At 42.4% G+C, this 16,714-nt stretch overlaps 2 protein-coding genes across 3 annotated transcripts in view; both read right to left on the bottom strand.

Annotated features, from left to right (window-relative positions):
• The window catches only part of foxo3b (forkhead box O3b), a 50,102-nt gene extending 44,145 nt beyond the window's left edge, over nucleotides 1-5,957 (bottom strand). For both annotated transcript variants that reach the window (XM_083934013.1, XM_083934014.1), the window contains exons 1-2: nucleotides 5,791-5,957; nucleotides 4,688-5,411 (exon numbers count right to left, since the gene is read on the bottom strand). In XM_083934013.1, coding sequence (XP_083790139.1) covers nucleotides 4,688-5,245 — 558 coding nt within the window. In that variant the 5' untranslated portion in view covers nucleotides 5,246-5,411; nucleotides 5,791-5,957. The remainder of the gene's footprint in view (nucleotides 1-4,687; nucleotides 5,412-5,790) is intronic.
• A 4,371-nt stretch (nucleotides 5,958-10,328) lies between these two features.
• afg1lb (AFG1 like ATPase b) overlaps nucleotides 10,329-16,714 on the bottom strand; it is a gene marked incomplete at both ends in the record, with an annotated part of 35,030 nt that continues 28,644 nt past the window's right edge. Inside the window, 4 exons of the mRNA XM_083934571.1 lie at nucleotides 10,329-10,475; nucleotides 10,899-11,006; nucleotides 12,077-12,217; nucleotides 16,612-16,712. Of these exons, the coding sequence (XP_083790697.1) occupies nucleotides 10,329-10,475; nucleotides 10,899-11,006; nucleotides 12,077-12,217; nucleotides 16,612-16,712 (497 nt within the window). The remainder of the gene's footprint in view (nucleotides 10,476-10,898; nucleotides 11,007-12,076; nucleotides 12,218-16,611; nucleotides 16,713-16,714) is intronic.

Genomic DNA, 16,714 nt, shown 5'->3' on the forward strand with positions numbered 1-16,714 from the left:
ATTAGTATCATATATCAGTATAATAGCAATTCCATTACTGGCCATCATCTCATAATGCTTATAAGTTAAAATTCCAGCCGCTCCATGTCTCTGGGGCTATTCATGGCTAACACCAGGTTCTTATCACACATAATGCTCGCCGAACTCTGCATTGATGGACAGCCAATAAAAGGATGAATGTTTTCTTTTCTTTTCTTGGCAGACCCTTCTCTTTTGTCAACCCTGTCCTGCTCTGATAGGAACAATAAATTATTTCAGCCTCGGAGAATCAACACTTTCAGTGTGCTAGGCTATTAAAATGATAATCAACATACCCGGCAGGCTTATGGGGGCCATACGCTTCTACACAAAGTCAGATGAGGGGTAAGGGTGGAGAGTAGCATGAGAGCACCTCTGTGTATGTATCTACGACGGTTGTGCCATGGATGGACCTTTGCTTTTTGGTCTCTTTGTAATGTGACAGCTCAAAAGTCGAGTTAAACACTAGTGGTCATGACTCACTGCTTCGTGGGTTAAGCTCCATGTTAAACAACAACCTTCTGTTGACTTCATGACTACCCTTAAAGACTTAAGTAATCTCATAAACTCATTTCAGACCCCTGGATGAATTCAGACCTGCAGCAGAAGCTCATTGTCACTAAACTTGGCGATGAGCCTGAACATGACCGGGTGAATGCACGCTACATGCCTGAACATGTCTGTGTGTGTGGGAATGTATAGCAGGTTTAAAAACTATAATGGTGAACTTTATCTGAGGTAGAAAGAACTGTATGTACCGAGAATGTGAGCGAGTGTGGCCGTTAAAACCTCATAAACTTAAATGACAATATCAGTGTGTGTGTGTGTGTGTATGCGTGTGTGTGTGTGTGTGTGTGTGTGTGTGTGTGTGTGTGTGTGTGTGCATGTTTATGTGGAGTGTCACTGTGACATAACTTGGGCTTGGCCTATGATTGGCAGCTGCTGGGAACAGGGAGTCTGTTACAGCAGGGTTAAGTAACACTAAAGCACAAGGTTCACTGCAGCCAGAAATACACAAATACACACACACACACACACACACACACACACACACACACACACACACACACACACACACACACACACACACACACACACACACACACACACACACACACACACACACACACACACACACACACACACACACACACACACACACACACACACACACACACACACACACACACACACACACACACACACACACACACACACACACACACACACACACACACACACACACACCAAGAAATACACGCACACGCACACGCACACACACACACAAATACACAAATACACTTGCCTGTGCACACAACTACACACACTTAATCTTTCGATTATGCAGAGACACACAAGTGAGAGACACACACTTAGAGTGTTACAGGTATGTTTACAGGGGCTATTTTGAGATGCAGTCCGTCACTCCCCTGCCATACTAAAGCTTCTCTTAGCACACATTTCAGCAGCTCCGACCCAGACCTGCCCCTCTGGGACACAACTCCAGCTGGAACATACTCACACAGGCTGTGTTGATACGAAGTGTGTTAGTAAAAGACACTTAAGCTGACAAAATATCGTTTATCATGATGACCAATATACAATAATTCAGAATGTATCGCTAAAAAAGACCGGCTGGGTATTTTATATAACGACACAGGAATGAATGAATCTGAGCAGACATTGGATGCCAGGTGAAGGCGCTGAGTTTAAATACCTTGCCCATAACAAGATTTTAAGAAAACAAAGCTACGGTTAAATCATTGTTGATGTAGTATACACCTAGTTTTGCATTGTGTAAGAAAAGGTAAATGACCAAACATTGTGTTACAGCTAAAAGATTGTACAGTGGCTCCTCTTAGTTAAAGACAAGCTAAGGTAATAAAATATTCCAAGTGTTTTGCTAGCTGTCTTAGGCTACTTTTACCAGGGCTAATTATTAACTGACAAAGATATGAAATAGAGTGACGTAAACAGGAACCTGGGAGAGAAACCCAGGGGGATTACTAGGATTTGCTCAGCAAATCTCCTCAACAAAGGTGCCCTTGCTGCATGAAAATGTCTTGATCAGCGTTTATTGTTTGCATTTTGCTAACCAAGCTACCTACCTAGCGCTAGCATTAGCTGGTAACATAAGGGAAACTGACGATTTTCAACTGACTCCGTGTAACTTCTATAAATATAGATGCGCGGCGCGGGTGCTAGGAGCTCTCCGCTCACCCCTGGCAATGGTCCACCAGATGACTTTTCGGCAGCCAACGTCACAGTACGCACCAGAACTTTCAGCTGCATCATCGGTGCGACCTATGTTTCCATATGGCCATTGGGATCATGGATCTTTGGTTGACGTGGGCTTGAGCTTCCTACAGGTCTGACATGCTCTTGACGGCACATATACACAGGTTAGTGTAAACAAAAATTTGAAAACGGACAGGATGTGATTTTTGGAAACGGAGATGGCAAAATGTCCGTTTATGATATAGCCTGCCATGTGTAAACGTAGCCTAAGACAGTGCAAAAAATTTTGTTCAAAGTGAATAACTCTCTCAAATCCAGAAACTACAGGGATAAATGAATAAAGTAAATAAAGTCTGAACTGCTCCACGGACAATGAATTGTGAAAGATGTAATAAGTGACACTGAGAGCTCCAAAGGCAGTGTTCAGGGTACATTTTTTGTTTCAGAAACGAAAACACTACAATAGAAATACATTTGTTTGGGTATATATATAAAAAAGAAAATCTCCCATTCATCGTCTATGGAGCAGCGCCGGACTTTATACTTGATGACATCACAAGTTTGAGCCTCACTGATCTCTGGTTTCTGGCTTTGAGAGAGAGAGAGAGAGAGAGAGAGAGAGAGAGAGAGAGAGTGAGAGAGTGAGAGAGTGAGAGAGTGAGAGAGTGAGAGAGTGAGAGAGTGAGAGAGAGAGAGAGAGAGAGAGAGAGAGAGAGTGAGAGAGTGAGAGAGTGAGAGAGTGAGAGAGAGAGAGAGAGAGAGAGAGAGAGAGAGAGAGAGTGAGAGAGTGAGAGAGAGAGAGAGAGAGAGAGAGAGAGAGAGAGAGAGAGAGAGAGAGAGAGAGAGCAGCTCATGTTCACAGATATTGATTGAACTTTTCTAGACCGTGGAAATAACATATTCATTCTGGTGGTTTTACCCTTTTAATATGGATGAACTTGTACATTTGGAGCTGCAGAGACCTATCATCCTACAATAGTGTGCTTTATCTAAATCGTACTCGTTTGTGATACTATGTCCTGCCACAGCTCTGCACTTGAAGAAGAAATAGCTAGTAATGAAAAGAGTCTCTTGAAGGCAACTTTAAAAAGGCTGAGGCTGTGAGCGGCAGCCGAGATTTATTGACTGACCATGCGTAACACTCAACCACCGGTCCTCATGCCCGAAATTCCAGGAGTAACAGCCCTGCGTGGTGAGGCTGAACCTGGCCTTGACTCGGTGGAGCTACACACACAACCTCCCTCTTTGCTCGTCACTGGAGCATATCACATAGCAAAGTTTCAAAAGCCCTGACAAAATATGGCCCACGGGACTGTTCCTTCAAGCCTCTGATTGGCGATAATCTCTGCTCTCTGACCTTCTGCAACCCCCTGTCTCTTTTCGTGGGTTCCCCATATGTCTTATGGGTGAGCAGATAGCTGCCTTTTTAAAAAGAAGAGGTAACCTAAATAGCTCACCTAAACTCATGGCCACTAGTTATGCAATTCCCCCATGGCAGGATCAACAACCTTGCCAGTTGCTACCTGACCCAAGAGATAGATCCCTGCCAAGGTTTACATAACAAACAGCAAACAGGGCAATGCCACTGTGGTTACAGTAGCATTATGGAAATTTAGCCACTTAATAAAAAAGCAAGAAACATAATGGGAGTATAATCTCACTGTTCACAACCACAGAAAGACTGCTGTGAGAGTACCACATGGGTTTCATGCCTTCAGGAGGAGCCTTCTCCCTATTTTTCACACAGCATTCTTGTTAGAACGTTTTGTTTACATCTAGCTCCTTGTTCTATTAATGTATTATCTCCTATTCAGTAAACTGGCTTATGTAATTGCATCATTCTCTGAGCTTCTTAAATGGGGTTGCATCACTCGAAATAGGCTACCGTGTTTCCAGACAAACCGGTTACAACGTTTCTGTTTGCTCTAATTCCAGCCATGTGACTGTGGCCTCAGAGGAATAATATGCACATAACTCATCAGACGTCAAATAAAAACCAAAAAAAAAAAAAAAAGGGAAAGAAGACAAAGAACATGCATTTGATACGATTTAGATCCAAACTCCACAAGCGTATTTGTCCATTAAAGGTCTCTGATTAAGTGCGAGATGTCACGTTTTGGTCAATTTATGAGATAATTATGTGTAGGTCACCAAACCCCACGCTGCTTGAAGAGATTAATGATATTTTTTTCTCATTTTCTCCACGTCTTCAGACTGGTCTGTAATTTCCATTAGAATGATAATGAGAGGTATTGTATAATGAGAGACAGACTTTCCAATAAGACGCTGTAAAAAAACGCGGCTGCGCTGGTATTGTATGTGTGTGTGTATGTGTGTGAGCGCGCGCTTGGGTTTATAAGCCACATGCTTTTTGTTTTTGTTTTGATGGAGGAAGGAGGGGGGCTGTGTGGGTGAGTGGGGCGACTCTTACCTTCCATCCTGCAGAGCTGTTGCTGTCGCCTTTGTCTTTAAAGTAGGGGATGGATCTCACCATCCAGTCATAAATTTGAGACAGTGTCAGTCTCTTGTCCGGCGTGCTCTCAATGGCTTTGGTTATCAGGTCTGCGTAGGAGAGATTCCCCCAGGCGTTACGGCGAGATGATGCTTTCCTCGGGGTCTGCTGTGCAGACAAGCTGCTGGTGGTCAGCGCGCCCGAGGTGGCCGTCGGAGAGTGCGCGGAGAGCGGGGAGCCACCGCTCTCATGGCCGGGGGAGGAGAGCGCTCCATCGGCCACGGGGCTGTTGCTGCTCTGGTCCTCGGTCGCCAAGCCAGAGCCATTGACACCAATGGCCGTAGGGGTGGCATTATCATCTTCATCGTCCTCTTCCTCAGGTATAATATCTGTGTCATTGCTCTCCGGTTTCACCGCGTTCGAGTCTGGCCGTGGCAGCGGCCAGGTGCAAGATCTGGGCCGCTTCTGGGGCTCGAAGTCCGGGTCGATGGCCACGTCCAAGTCCGGGAGTGGGTCGTGGAGCGTAGCCTCAGCCATTATCTCGTGCTCCAGTCACAATCTCGCCCCTGCTGCCAGGTAAAGTTACAAGACCAGAAATGAGAAGCTGTCAAAGTCGCGTCCCATGAATGCGCGCTCCCCTCCTTTGTTGCTCCACACCAGCGACGTCCCAACACAGGGCCACGAGCAACTTAGTTATTAACGCCTGTTGAGGACATAAAGACGGACAAAATAAACCAACACATTCGGTTAGAAAGAACAAAACACCGCCTGTACAGCTACAGTACAGCCGCAGCCTTCTGTGTAGGTTCAACCTATTTCTGTCAATGAAGCTACTTCTTAAAAATGACAACAAATAAGAGATGTTAATGAAGTCATTCTCGTCTCAGAGCGTGTCTTCATTATAAAACACTACTTGATCATCAATAGGAGCTCCACACGAAAATCCCGTCCTGGTGCAATAAGGGTCTGAATCCACCCACTGGGGATCAGTGAGTGAGGAGAAAGTGCTCAAACCTCCTCCTCTCTCTCTTTCTCTCTGGGAAATAAATCCACACTGTACACTTTTAAATGAAATAGCCTACCTTGCACGACCAGTCACTTGTGCAAAAACCAAAAACACACCGAAGAGACTAGATCCCGGATTGTCCACGGCCACTTCCAGATGCCATCTTGACTCTTTTCCTCTTTCACTCCTCAAGTCCGCTCTGATACACAGAGGCAGATGGGATGTATGCAGGGCAACTCAGTGTCGATGTGGAACAAGACTGCCACCTCACTCTGGGTTACTACTGTATCTCGATCTGCTCTCTCCACGCAGCGCTGCACACACACGCACACACACATGCACACACACACGCACACACGCACGCTCACTTACACACACACACTACGTGCTAAACCACAGACACGCGCATGCAAGTCGATCAAGGGCCAGCCCCCTGGATCCTGTGCATGGGATCGCCTTTTAAAGAGACACTGCAGGACGGAGCAGTCTGTGCGCAGGTGGAGGTTGAGACACGTCCTGACATGTTGTGTGACGGAAATAGAGGGACACAGATGAAGACAAGGGAGAACCACTGAAGTCCAGTAATGTGTTGTTTTGAGAAATATATAGATATATTTTTAACTTGCACAGTCAAAGTGGCAAAATACATGTTTAAATGTAGTTTGCAGGACACATCTTGGTGTAAGTGGCTACTACAGGTGTCTAGAGTCCATTCATTTTGATTATAAAAAAAAATGAATAAATGAATAATCAGAAAATAATAATACAAAAACATCCATCACAGTTTCCCAGAGCCCAAGTCGACGTTCAAATGCATTGAAATGAAAATATACTTGGTTTAATGTCATGGAAGACAAAGAAAACTAGAAATTATTCATATCTAAGAGGCAATAACGAGTTAGTTTCGGACATTCTTGCTTAAAAATGACTCAAAGGATTAACTGATCAATCACAGTGGTGCCAATCAACTTATTATTTCACCTTTAAATATTTTTTAACAGTTAATTACAGTGTTGGATTAAAAATGATGCTTAAAAGAAACATGTCCAATTGTTTGAAGTTTTTGCAGATTTCATCAATGGTGTCACCTCAGTAATTCGAGTCCCTGCAGAAATATTAGAAATATATTACAGCCATTCAATGAGAGAGCAAACATAATATTAATGTAAACTCTAATCTTACAATTTAATATTGTGACTTTTTGTCAGTTTGGTCATAATATCAAGTGCTCTGTTTAAAAAGCCTCTTGTTGCTGCGTTGTAATGTGCCTTTAATCAGCGAGCTGTCAATCACGTCTGTCACGGCGCTCAGACCACGCCCCCTTGCCCGGGCCACCTAGCTAAGGATGACGTCATCCCGTTTATTAGCCAGAGATATAGAGAGAAATCCTAGAATGGTTCTCCATCCTGTAAGTGATGCTCTGGACCTTCCTCCTCCACCTCCTCCTCCACCACCTCCTCCTCCTCCTCCTCCTCCTCCGGATCAAAACAACCTCGTCTTCTTTGTCTGGAGGTGCCCTGCCGCTCAAGATGAAGGTGCGCTCGCTCGCAGTTTCTGTGCAGGAATGCGCGTTCACAGCTGACCATAACAAGAACATCACTTCACTATTACTGTGCCTTATATGCTCCTTAAATTCACCACAATAACGCATAATTATTTGAGGATATTGATATTGTTTTGGGCAATAATTGCATGTTTTGTATTTCAGTTTATTCCCTGCTAAAATATCACTAATAAACCATAAATACACTGTATATAAATCACAGTATTCAGTAGTCACCCAACTGACACACATGCACTCTGAAAGGGTCGGACATTATTGTTTAGCTGTGTTCATTGACACACATTTGACCAGGCAGATTGGTACATCTCTCTCTCTCACACACACACACACACACACACACACACACACACACACACACACACACACACACACACACACACACACACCCACACACACATTTACTGTACAGGATTACAGGCAGACATGTACCACATATTGTGCGGTGGTTATTGTTCCCTTCACATCAAAGAGAATACCTGATGCAGCAGTTTGGCTCCTGCAGAGAACTATAGCTCCATCTGCTCACTGGATGTACAGAGAGATTAGGATGTCTGACTCTGTGTGTATGTGTGTGTGTGTGTGTGTGTGTACAGAAATACTGCAGCCAACTGTATCAGACTTTATACTACTTTATAAGTAACTTTAAGTAAAGAATCACATTTCTTTTGTTTCCTTTTAAACCGATGATTAGACAAAGAAGACAAAGGTTGAAACTGTTTATTTAATTGGCTAATGACCAAGCCCTGTAACTAATTACAGCTTTTTTTTAATTACCTGACTCTGTACAAGAGACTATAATCAAATCTTCTATTTGAAGATTTCAACCCCTTTTCTTCAAGATCACCAGCATTTGATTATTGACATACCACACCTTTATTTTCTAAATCCCAAGGACTCTTTGGATGTTTTTAGGTTTCTTTGTATGGACCACACCACTCATTTTAATTTGCTTTTCCATCAAGGTACAGATATGCTCATGCACATTTAAAATAGCAAGCTGATAAAGATTTTGCCAGCTGTCCTGACAAAAATCATTATAGGTGTCGATAAATAAGTGTCCCACATGTCTCCTCTATACCCTGCTGTAGTGTCTCTGGCTTTTGGCCAATTTATTTCTGTACCAAGATAAGCCAGCTTCACCCTAAATGCCCCTTTGAGGACCACACTAGTGTTAAACAAGGACAAATTCCATGAATGAATGAACACACACAACCCTGAACCACTTGTAATATTTTTCTTTACCTAAGGACATATTTAAGCCAACACTTTATAATCTCTTAGAATAAAGTACATGGTATCGTAACATAAGAGTTCCATTCAAGTATTTAATACATTGATATTGTTAACTGTGCTCTCTCAAAATTTGATTATCAGACTTTCTAACATCAAAATCTTACAACCTTATAATTCCATATGTAATGCAAGTTTTAGGTGACTTATCTAAAATTGCCTGAATTGAATGTAAAAGCAGAAGGTATAATGATCCTATTTTACATCTGCTTCTGTTCTCTCAAAGAGACCAAAGGTGGACTGTTTCCCATCTTCCCTCCATCAGCATGGGTATCAAGACTGTGGTCCAGAGAGGACAGAGACTGCGACCACCCCTCTTAATCCAGCGTGTATCATCCAAAAAACACAATCACCAAACACGGCGGCCATCTCTGCTTGTGTCTGATGTTTCCCCCAAACAGCATAATGCTCTGATTGGATTAAAGGCCTCAGCGTAGGGCGTGATTGATTTTTCTTTAATTGAGAGCTATGGTGGGAAAGACTCAACTCTCTACCGACTCAAGTGCTTTTTAATGATACAGGTCATTGCATGGATCCATGCTCACACCCACACACCTGCTCACACACTGAGCCATTTACTATATTTTATAAATAACGAGATTTCCCATTTCCTCTGGTGTTTTTGTACTTTTGCTGCTCGGTGCAAACACAGTATCTCACTCATTTGTCTTGGTTTGGAAACTGTAGGTGCTGCTCATGGAGGGCTGGTCCAGGCTGGAGTGGTGCACTAGGATGACCTCATCCTTAGATGGACGCAATAACAAACCCTGTAGCTTTTGGTAACCCTCTGCTGCCACCTACAGGCAAACAGGAAGAAGTTCCACCACAACACAGACAGTAAACATTTATATCTTCCCTTTAATTGTAACTAAAATATTAATGAAAAAACAGAAAAGTGTTTATAGTTTGTCTACCAAAGATCACCATTATCCTTTAAATTATATTTAATCTTAAATGTTGCGGTCATTTTTGGAAGAAAAGGTTTTATTTTCATTTTTCACATCAATTTGGAGCAAATCATAAAAACAGACTGTGTTTTTATGATTTGTTTAAAACACTACCAGTTGACATCAATTTATCCATCTATCTACATGTATATCAAATTGTGCAATCTAATATATTTTTGCATGGCCCCACTATTTATTTATTGTTGGAAAATAAGTAGAAGCTCCTCAGATGCATGAATACATTTCATGTGACCAAACATGTGTTTGTGTGATTTGACTGTTGCTCTTATCTATCGACAGCAGTGCTTCTTGAAAAGTCTGGCTACTGTGAACCTCCTGTCAGGACAGCTGGCATAAAATAGCAACTGTAGTGGAACCCTCTTGGGAAAGTGCATCATGCATACATTTCATATACAATTGAGGTTTAATTCAGTGACTGATATTCTTTCACATTCATCCACTAGAGGGCGGCATCAAACCACTCTGAGGGACACAAGTGTGCCTTCCTCTCTCTGAGGTGAGCACCTGTTTGCCTTATGGTTCACACACGTTGGAGAGGTTTCCATATTGTTTACACTTAACAGTCCACAAGGGGGAGAGAGCCCACCTCTCAGAAGAGAAGAACACGCATGCATAAGATAAAGGGAAGTCAGATTAAAATACATACAGTATCTAGTTTTATTATATATTTAAGGCAGATATCAGGTCTTTATTGGATGTATTGGGGTCTTTTCTCTCGTGTAGTGTCAGTAGTTAGTGAGGTACTGTGTTGTCTGGAGGTATAAATGATCATCAGGCAGTCAGCAGTGGATGTTAGGTGTTTGTGTGTTTCTTGCTGTGACTGCGGTCTCCCTTCATCCAATATGACTCCGTTTGCATCTCCATCAGTCTGGAGACGGTCCTCTGGAAGTCAAAGATCTCCTCCTCGGCTGTGAACAGAGTCAGGTGCTCTGCTGCCTCCTGAAGAGAGGAGCCAGTACCAGGGTTAGCAGCCGAAACACTCAAATCTAAATCTAAATGAGTGAAGTATTTGAGAAGAAGAGAAATTAGAGAAACAAGATTAAGAGTTATGAAACTTTCTTTGCACTCACTCACACTAACAGCTCAACAAAGTTGTAAGTTGTCAGTTTGTTATCAAGCCAAAACAAAGCAACTGACATATTGACATTTTAAAAAACAAATGAAGTAACATACGGTCACAGGAAATGTACAATAGAAATGTCAGTTGGATTTATACTCTAATTAGTAAGCTTAATGTCATTATTTACATCAGATATAAAGCACTACATGCTGCTGCAGACCTGTGTCAATTTTACTTTAATTCTGCAAAGCCCCTTTTTAATGAGTTAACATGCTAATAAACTACAGCAGAAATGATTTTACCCCGCTAAGCCCCAGGTCATCCAGCAGCTGTCTGTCCCTCTCGTCGTCCCCTCCAGTGTGGACAAACAGTCGGTCTAAAGGAGAGGCCGCCAGCAGCACCACTCTCACCTGGGACACGGGGAAGAACAGAGACACAGGAATGTCCCGTTTATTGATAGAGGTGACTTCCTATATTATTAATAATGAGGAGCAGTTAACCATTTATTCATTAATCCCTTAAAGGGATACTTGAGAGCCATTTTAACCCAGGATTAAAATGTGTAAAGTAAAGTATCTCTGTAGAATGACGGTACTTTGATTCTTGTCAATTTGAGGTGTTTTACTGAGAAGCTCTAAGTGCATATTGACTTTTTATACAGAATCAAATTTCCTCTTCAGTGGTGATTTAATACAGTAATATTACTTTTTTGTGCAGTAGTAAATAGTGTAGTGATTTACTATTTCAATCAGGTCACTTCTGCCATCAAGCACACTAAGCAGCGTTAGTTTTTTTGGACATTTTGTGAGTTTATTGTCAACAGTAAAGAGATGGTAAGAAATTAGGGAAGAGAGAGAGGGCAGACAATGGGGAGTGACATGCTTCAAAAACCCCTTTATCTTGAATCATCCTCTCAGTTCATGTGTGCACTGTACACTTAATTATCGAGAAGAAAGGTCTTAAAGGTCCTATATTGTAAAAAGTGACATTTCCAATCTTTTTTTTTTTTTTTTTTTTAATAAAGCAGGTCAAGGTGCTATACAAATACTTTCAAGGTATCAAAACGCTCAGTCCCCGGAGAAATGCACACAGCCCGTATTCATAAACTGGGTCTTTAAAACGAGCCGCCAGGACTTGTGTACAACTATACTGTATAAAGGTAGAAAGTGCCGCTACAGTGCCGTTACAGTCATTCCCCGGCCGCAGGAAGATTCAGAAACATTCACCAATCAGAGCAGACTGGGATTTTTCAGGAAGGGGGCGCTAAAATGGAGTCTTTCAGACAGAGAGTAAATACAGGTATATTCAGAAAAATGGTGTTTTTTGAACATTAAAGCATGTAAACATGTTCTAGTAAAAACTGAAAATACAAATATGAACAGAATATGTCCACTTTAAGGTGCAAACCTTTAAGCATTGTGGTTTACACTTTTGGTGTATTTTTTCAGCCCAACTCTAGTTCCTCAAATAGATGGAGCACCTTGTTGTCGTAGAAGTTGTCTATGAGGGTGGTGAAGCGCCTGGCCTGGTCCTTCAGGGTCAGTGTCAGAATGGGAACATGACGAATGAATACGGTATCAAAGAGCCGCGCCATCTCCAAGTAGTCACTGGCACCCAGAGGCTGGAAAACAAGTGAGCGGGTTTACATGAGCTTCTAAAGAGCAACAGCAAATCACAGTGCAGAGAGTAAATGGTTTCAGTATAGCACACACAAAAAAAAATGGTCTCACTACAATGAGTTGGCTACTTTGGGGACCATCATCATCACAGCTTTAAAGTCAGACCCAATTTCTGACATTCAACACTGTTTATGGACCCAGTATGCAGAAATATTACAATGCACAATTTTTAGAATAGGCCAAATAACTGCATGTTTATTTGCCCCAAACTGTCTAGATTATCATAAAGTGGGTGTGTCTGTAAAGAGGAGACTCATGGGTAACCATATAACCCAATTTCATTCAGATATCTTGAGGTCAGAAGTCAAGGGACCCCTTTAAAAATGGCCATGCCAGTCTTTAGCCTAACTGTGGAGTATTATTTAGCCTCCTTCCAGACAGGTTAGCATGAGTTGGTTGGTACAGATGGATTCCTTAGATCATTTAGTTTCTTATGATACCAATAAATGCACTCTAACTTTAGACCCTGTTACAGCCTCTTAAACACAACCCATAGCTCTTTGACTGGGGGGGCACCTCAGGTGGCCCAGCCCCCCACCTAGAAACGCCCCTGACGAAGGGGGCACCTTGTGCAAAAGGCTCAGGCTGATGTTCAGTCCCTGTCCTTGGTTCTTTGCCATTCAGAATGATTGCTCTTAAAATTAATGTGGCTATGCCAACATGTCAGATGGAAGAAATCCTTGAAACCCAGATGCCTGCAAAGGCTCACCGCTGTCCGTCAGGCTCGAGATTCTGCACTGCAGATTACAGCACCACAACTGCTTTATCTGAGGTACAACGGGCTAAACTATTCACTAAATTGTCAATAGACTTGCTTTTTGACATTGAGCAGAAAATAGGACTGAGATGGAGGGAAGGTGATTCAGTTTGAGAGCAAAGGCTTGGACAATAAGTACACAGAGGAGGGAAAAACAGAAAGCAGAGGTAATAAAGAGCCAGGAGAGGTGCTTTGAATTTGAGCAGTTTTGATTAGTGGTGAGTGGATTGTGTGTGTGTGTGTGTGTGTGTGTGTGTGTGTGTGTGTGTGTGTGTGTGTGTGTGTGTGTGTGTGTGTGTGTGCGCTAGGGTTGCAAAATTCCCGGAATTTTCAAAGATGGAAACTTTCCATGGGAATTAACGGGAATTAATGGGAATAAACGGGAATTAACGGGAATTAATGGGAATTTATGGGAATAAACTGGGAATTTTCAAAATTGAAGGTTGGCTCTTCTTAGGGAACTTAAATATAGTTGAGCAAAGTATATTTTAGCCTAATATTGACTAAAACAAACAGATGCCATTCAAATACACTTGAATATCCATGCCATTCCTTAATCACATGCACAGAGCACATGCTTGCTGCATGGCTATTGAGACCCCCTACTGGCACTGTGCATGCCTCCATCACATGAACACATGGACCACACTTTAGAGCCTGAAGGACAAAGAGTATTGAAGGCACACATTTGAGCCTGTGGACTTAACAAGTGAGGTAAGTTTTGATGATATTATGGGGAAATATATTCATTAAATGTTTAAATTGCAAATATCACATACACTGTATTAATCTGGTAGATAGCAATCTGATAAGTTAGATGCTAAATAAGCAATAGCTAGTAGGCTATAGCATAAAACAGATGCTAGCTACCTCATTTGGCTGTTTTGTTTTGAAGATCATTCCAGTTGTTTAGCTAGCCTTACTATTTATATCTGTTTATCATATTGCATTGTATTACTACAATCTCTTGCATTGCATTAGCATTCTTACAAGCTCTTGTGTTATTTTACAGAAAAATGCCACGTGCGCCATCTGATGTGTGGAGACCTTTTACACCAGCTATTGTACAAGGGAAGTCTGTATATATGTGTAAGTATTGTGATAAGACCTACGTGAAGAATGCCACAAAAATGCAACAGCACATTGCAAAGTGCAAGAAATTTCCTCAAGGCCCAACACATGCAGCAGCCAGGAGCTCCACTCAAGGGGAAAATGAATCTGTTTCAGCTGCATCAGAGTCAGATACCCACTCATCAGCTCTTGGTCCCTCTGGCATCAAAGGATTCTTTGATTTTATGGATGACACTAGCCAGAAAAACGCAGATGAGTGTTTCGCTCGTGCAATATATGCAACTGGCTCACCCCTGATGCTGACATCCAATGTGTACTGGAAGAGATTTTTGAATGTTCTCCGACCAGCATACATTCCCCCAACCAGACATGCATTGTCGACTCATCTACTGGATGAAGAGTTCAGTCGAGTTCAAGCCAAGGTGAAGCAGACCATTGACCAAGCTGACTGTATTTCAGTCATATCTGATGGATGGTCCAATATAAGGGGACAAGGAATTATTAACTACATAATCACCACTCCTCAGCCTGTGTTCTACAAGAGCATTGACACAAAAGAAAACAGACACACAGGCCAATACATCGCAGATGAGCTAAAAGGGATCATCAATGACCTTGGACCAGACCTTGCACTGGTCACTGACAACGCAGCCAACATGAAGGTTGCCTGGGCACACGTGGAGGAGACCTACCCTCAAATCACTACAATTGGCTGTGCTGCCCACACACTGAATCTTCTCCTGAAAGACATAATGGCACTGAAAACAATGGACACTCTGAACAAGAGAGCGAAGCAAGTTGTCAAATATGTTAAAGGCAAACAAGTAACTTCCGCTACATTTCTGTCAAAGCAAAAGGAAAAGAACAAGGGTACTACACTGAAGCTTCCCAGCATAACGCGATGGGGTGGTGTTGTTATCATGTTTGACAGCCTTCTGGAGGGAAAGGAGTCTCTGCAAGAGATGGCCATATCCCAGTCTGCAGGCATCGACAGTGACATCAAGAAGGTCATCTTGGATGATGTGTTCTGGGAAAGGGTATCTAGCAGTCAGAAAATCCTCAAACCTATTGCAGCAGCAATAGCAAAGATAGAGGGGGATGGTGCCATCTTATCGGATGTCCAGTGCCTTTTTGCAGAGCTCAAGGAGGAAATCCAGACAGTTTTGCCCACTTCCCTACTGCTGAAAGCAGAGGAAACGGCTGTGGTCAAGTCATTGGAAAAGCGGAGGGAGTTCTGCATGAAGCCAGTGCATGCAGCAGCATACATGCTGGACCCCAAATATGACAAGGGCATACTTTCTGGGGAAGAGATCAACGGTGCCTATGCAGTCATTACAGCCATGTCTGACCGCTTGGGTCTCGATAAAGGCAAAGTTCTAGGCAGTTTGGCAAAGTATCGAACAAAGCAAGGCCTTTGGAAAGGGGATGGAATATGGCAGTCATGCCAGCACATATCTGCAGCCACCTGGTGGAAGGGACTATGTGAATCTGAGGCCCTTGCACCTGTAGCCTCCATCATCCTCCAAATCCCACCATCATCAGCCGCCTCCGAGCGCAACTGGTCACTGTTTGGGAACACCCACACAAAGGTTCGCAACAGGCTCACAAATGTGAGAGTGGAAAAGCTGGTTGGCATTCGGGCAAACCTACGGCTGTTTGAGCCTGACACAGAGCCATCCTCAACAAGGCTGGAAAGTGACACTGAAGAGGAAGACTCAGAGTTGGATATTGAGGAAGTGGACATGTTGTTGGATGATGATGAGGTCCAGGAAGAGTCTATTGACTGAGCAAAAAAGAGAAAAGAGGATTGCTTGAAGGAAGATTTGCATGTTTAAAGAGACATTTTGGAGGAAAAGTGGCATTTTTCATTTAACCTTTTGAATGGGACTTTGTGGAGATTTCTGGATGGGGGGCATTTTTTTTGGGGGGGGGGGGGGGAGTGGGGTTAGGGGATGGTATTATTAAACTCAACATTTCTGTTTTTGTTCATCCATGAAACAAGTTATTGAAACGTGTTCTATTCCACTGTATTACAAATAAATCTGTTGAAATATCTGTTGAAAACATTTTGCATGGAGTTTTTCTTATGACTTCTGTTTATATTTATGCTTGGAAATAATATATTCCCAGTTAGTTCTCCTAAGTTTCCAATATGGAATATTTCCAAAATTCCCGAGCTTAACTTACCATGGAAATTTACCGGAAACTTTCCGGAAATTTACCGGAAATTTTCCGCCCCTTTGCAACCCTAGTGTGCGCGCATGTGTGTGTGTGTCAACGCTGAGCTCCATTCCTGCATTGTTTCGTTTATGCTGTTTATTTTTTTAATGTTCTTTGTAAACACTGTAAAAAATACACAATATTAATAATATATTTTATTTTATACATCTAAAGATTGTGATTATCTGCATTAATATATATTATTGTTAAGAGTATGTGTTATTGTGTAACTCTTATTTTACAATTACATTATGTTGGCAAAATTATTATTAAGGATAAAATTCTCACTCTGCCACACAGCTCATCAAAAGTACAGTCAGCGATGGAGCCACAGGTCTTTTCCAGAGTCACGTCTCGGCCCAGCACTGTGAGCAGTCGAGGGCCTGTAACT

The sequence above is a fragment of the Echiichthys vipera genome (genome assembly GCF_963691815.1).
Source record: "Echiichthys vipera genome assembly, chromosome: 19".
Taxonomy (NCBI): Eukaryota; Metazoa; Chordata; class Actinopteri; order Perciformes; family Trachinidae; genus Echiichthys; species Echiichthys vipera.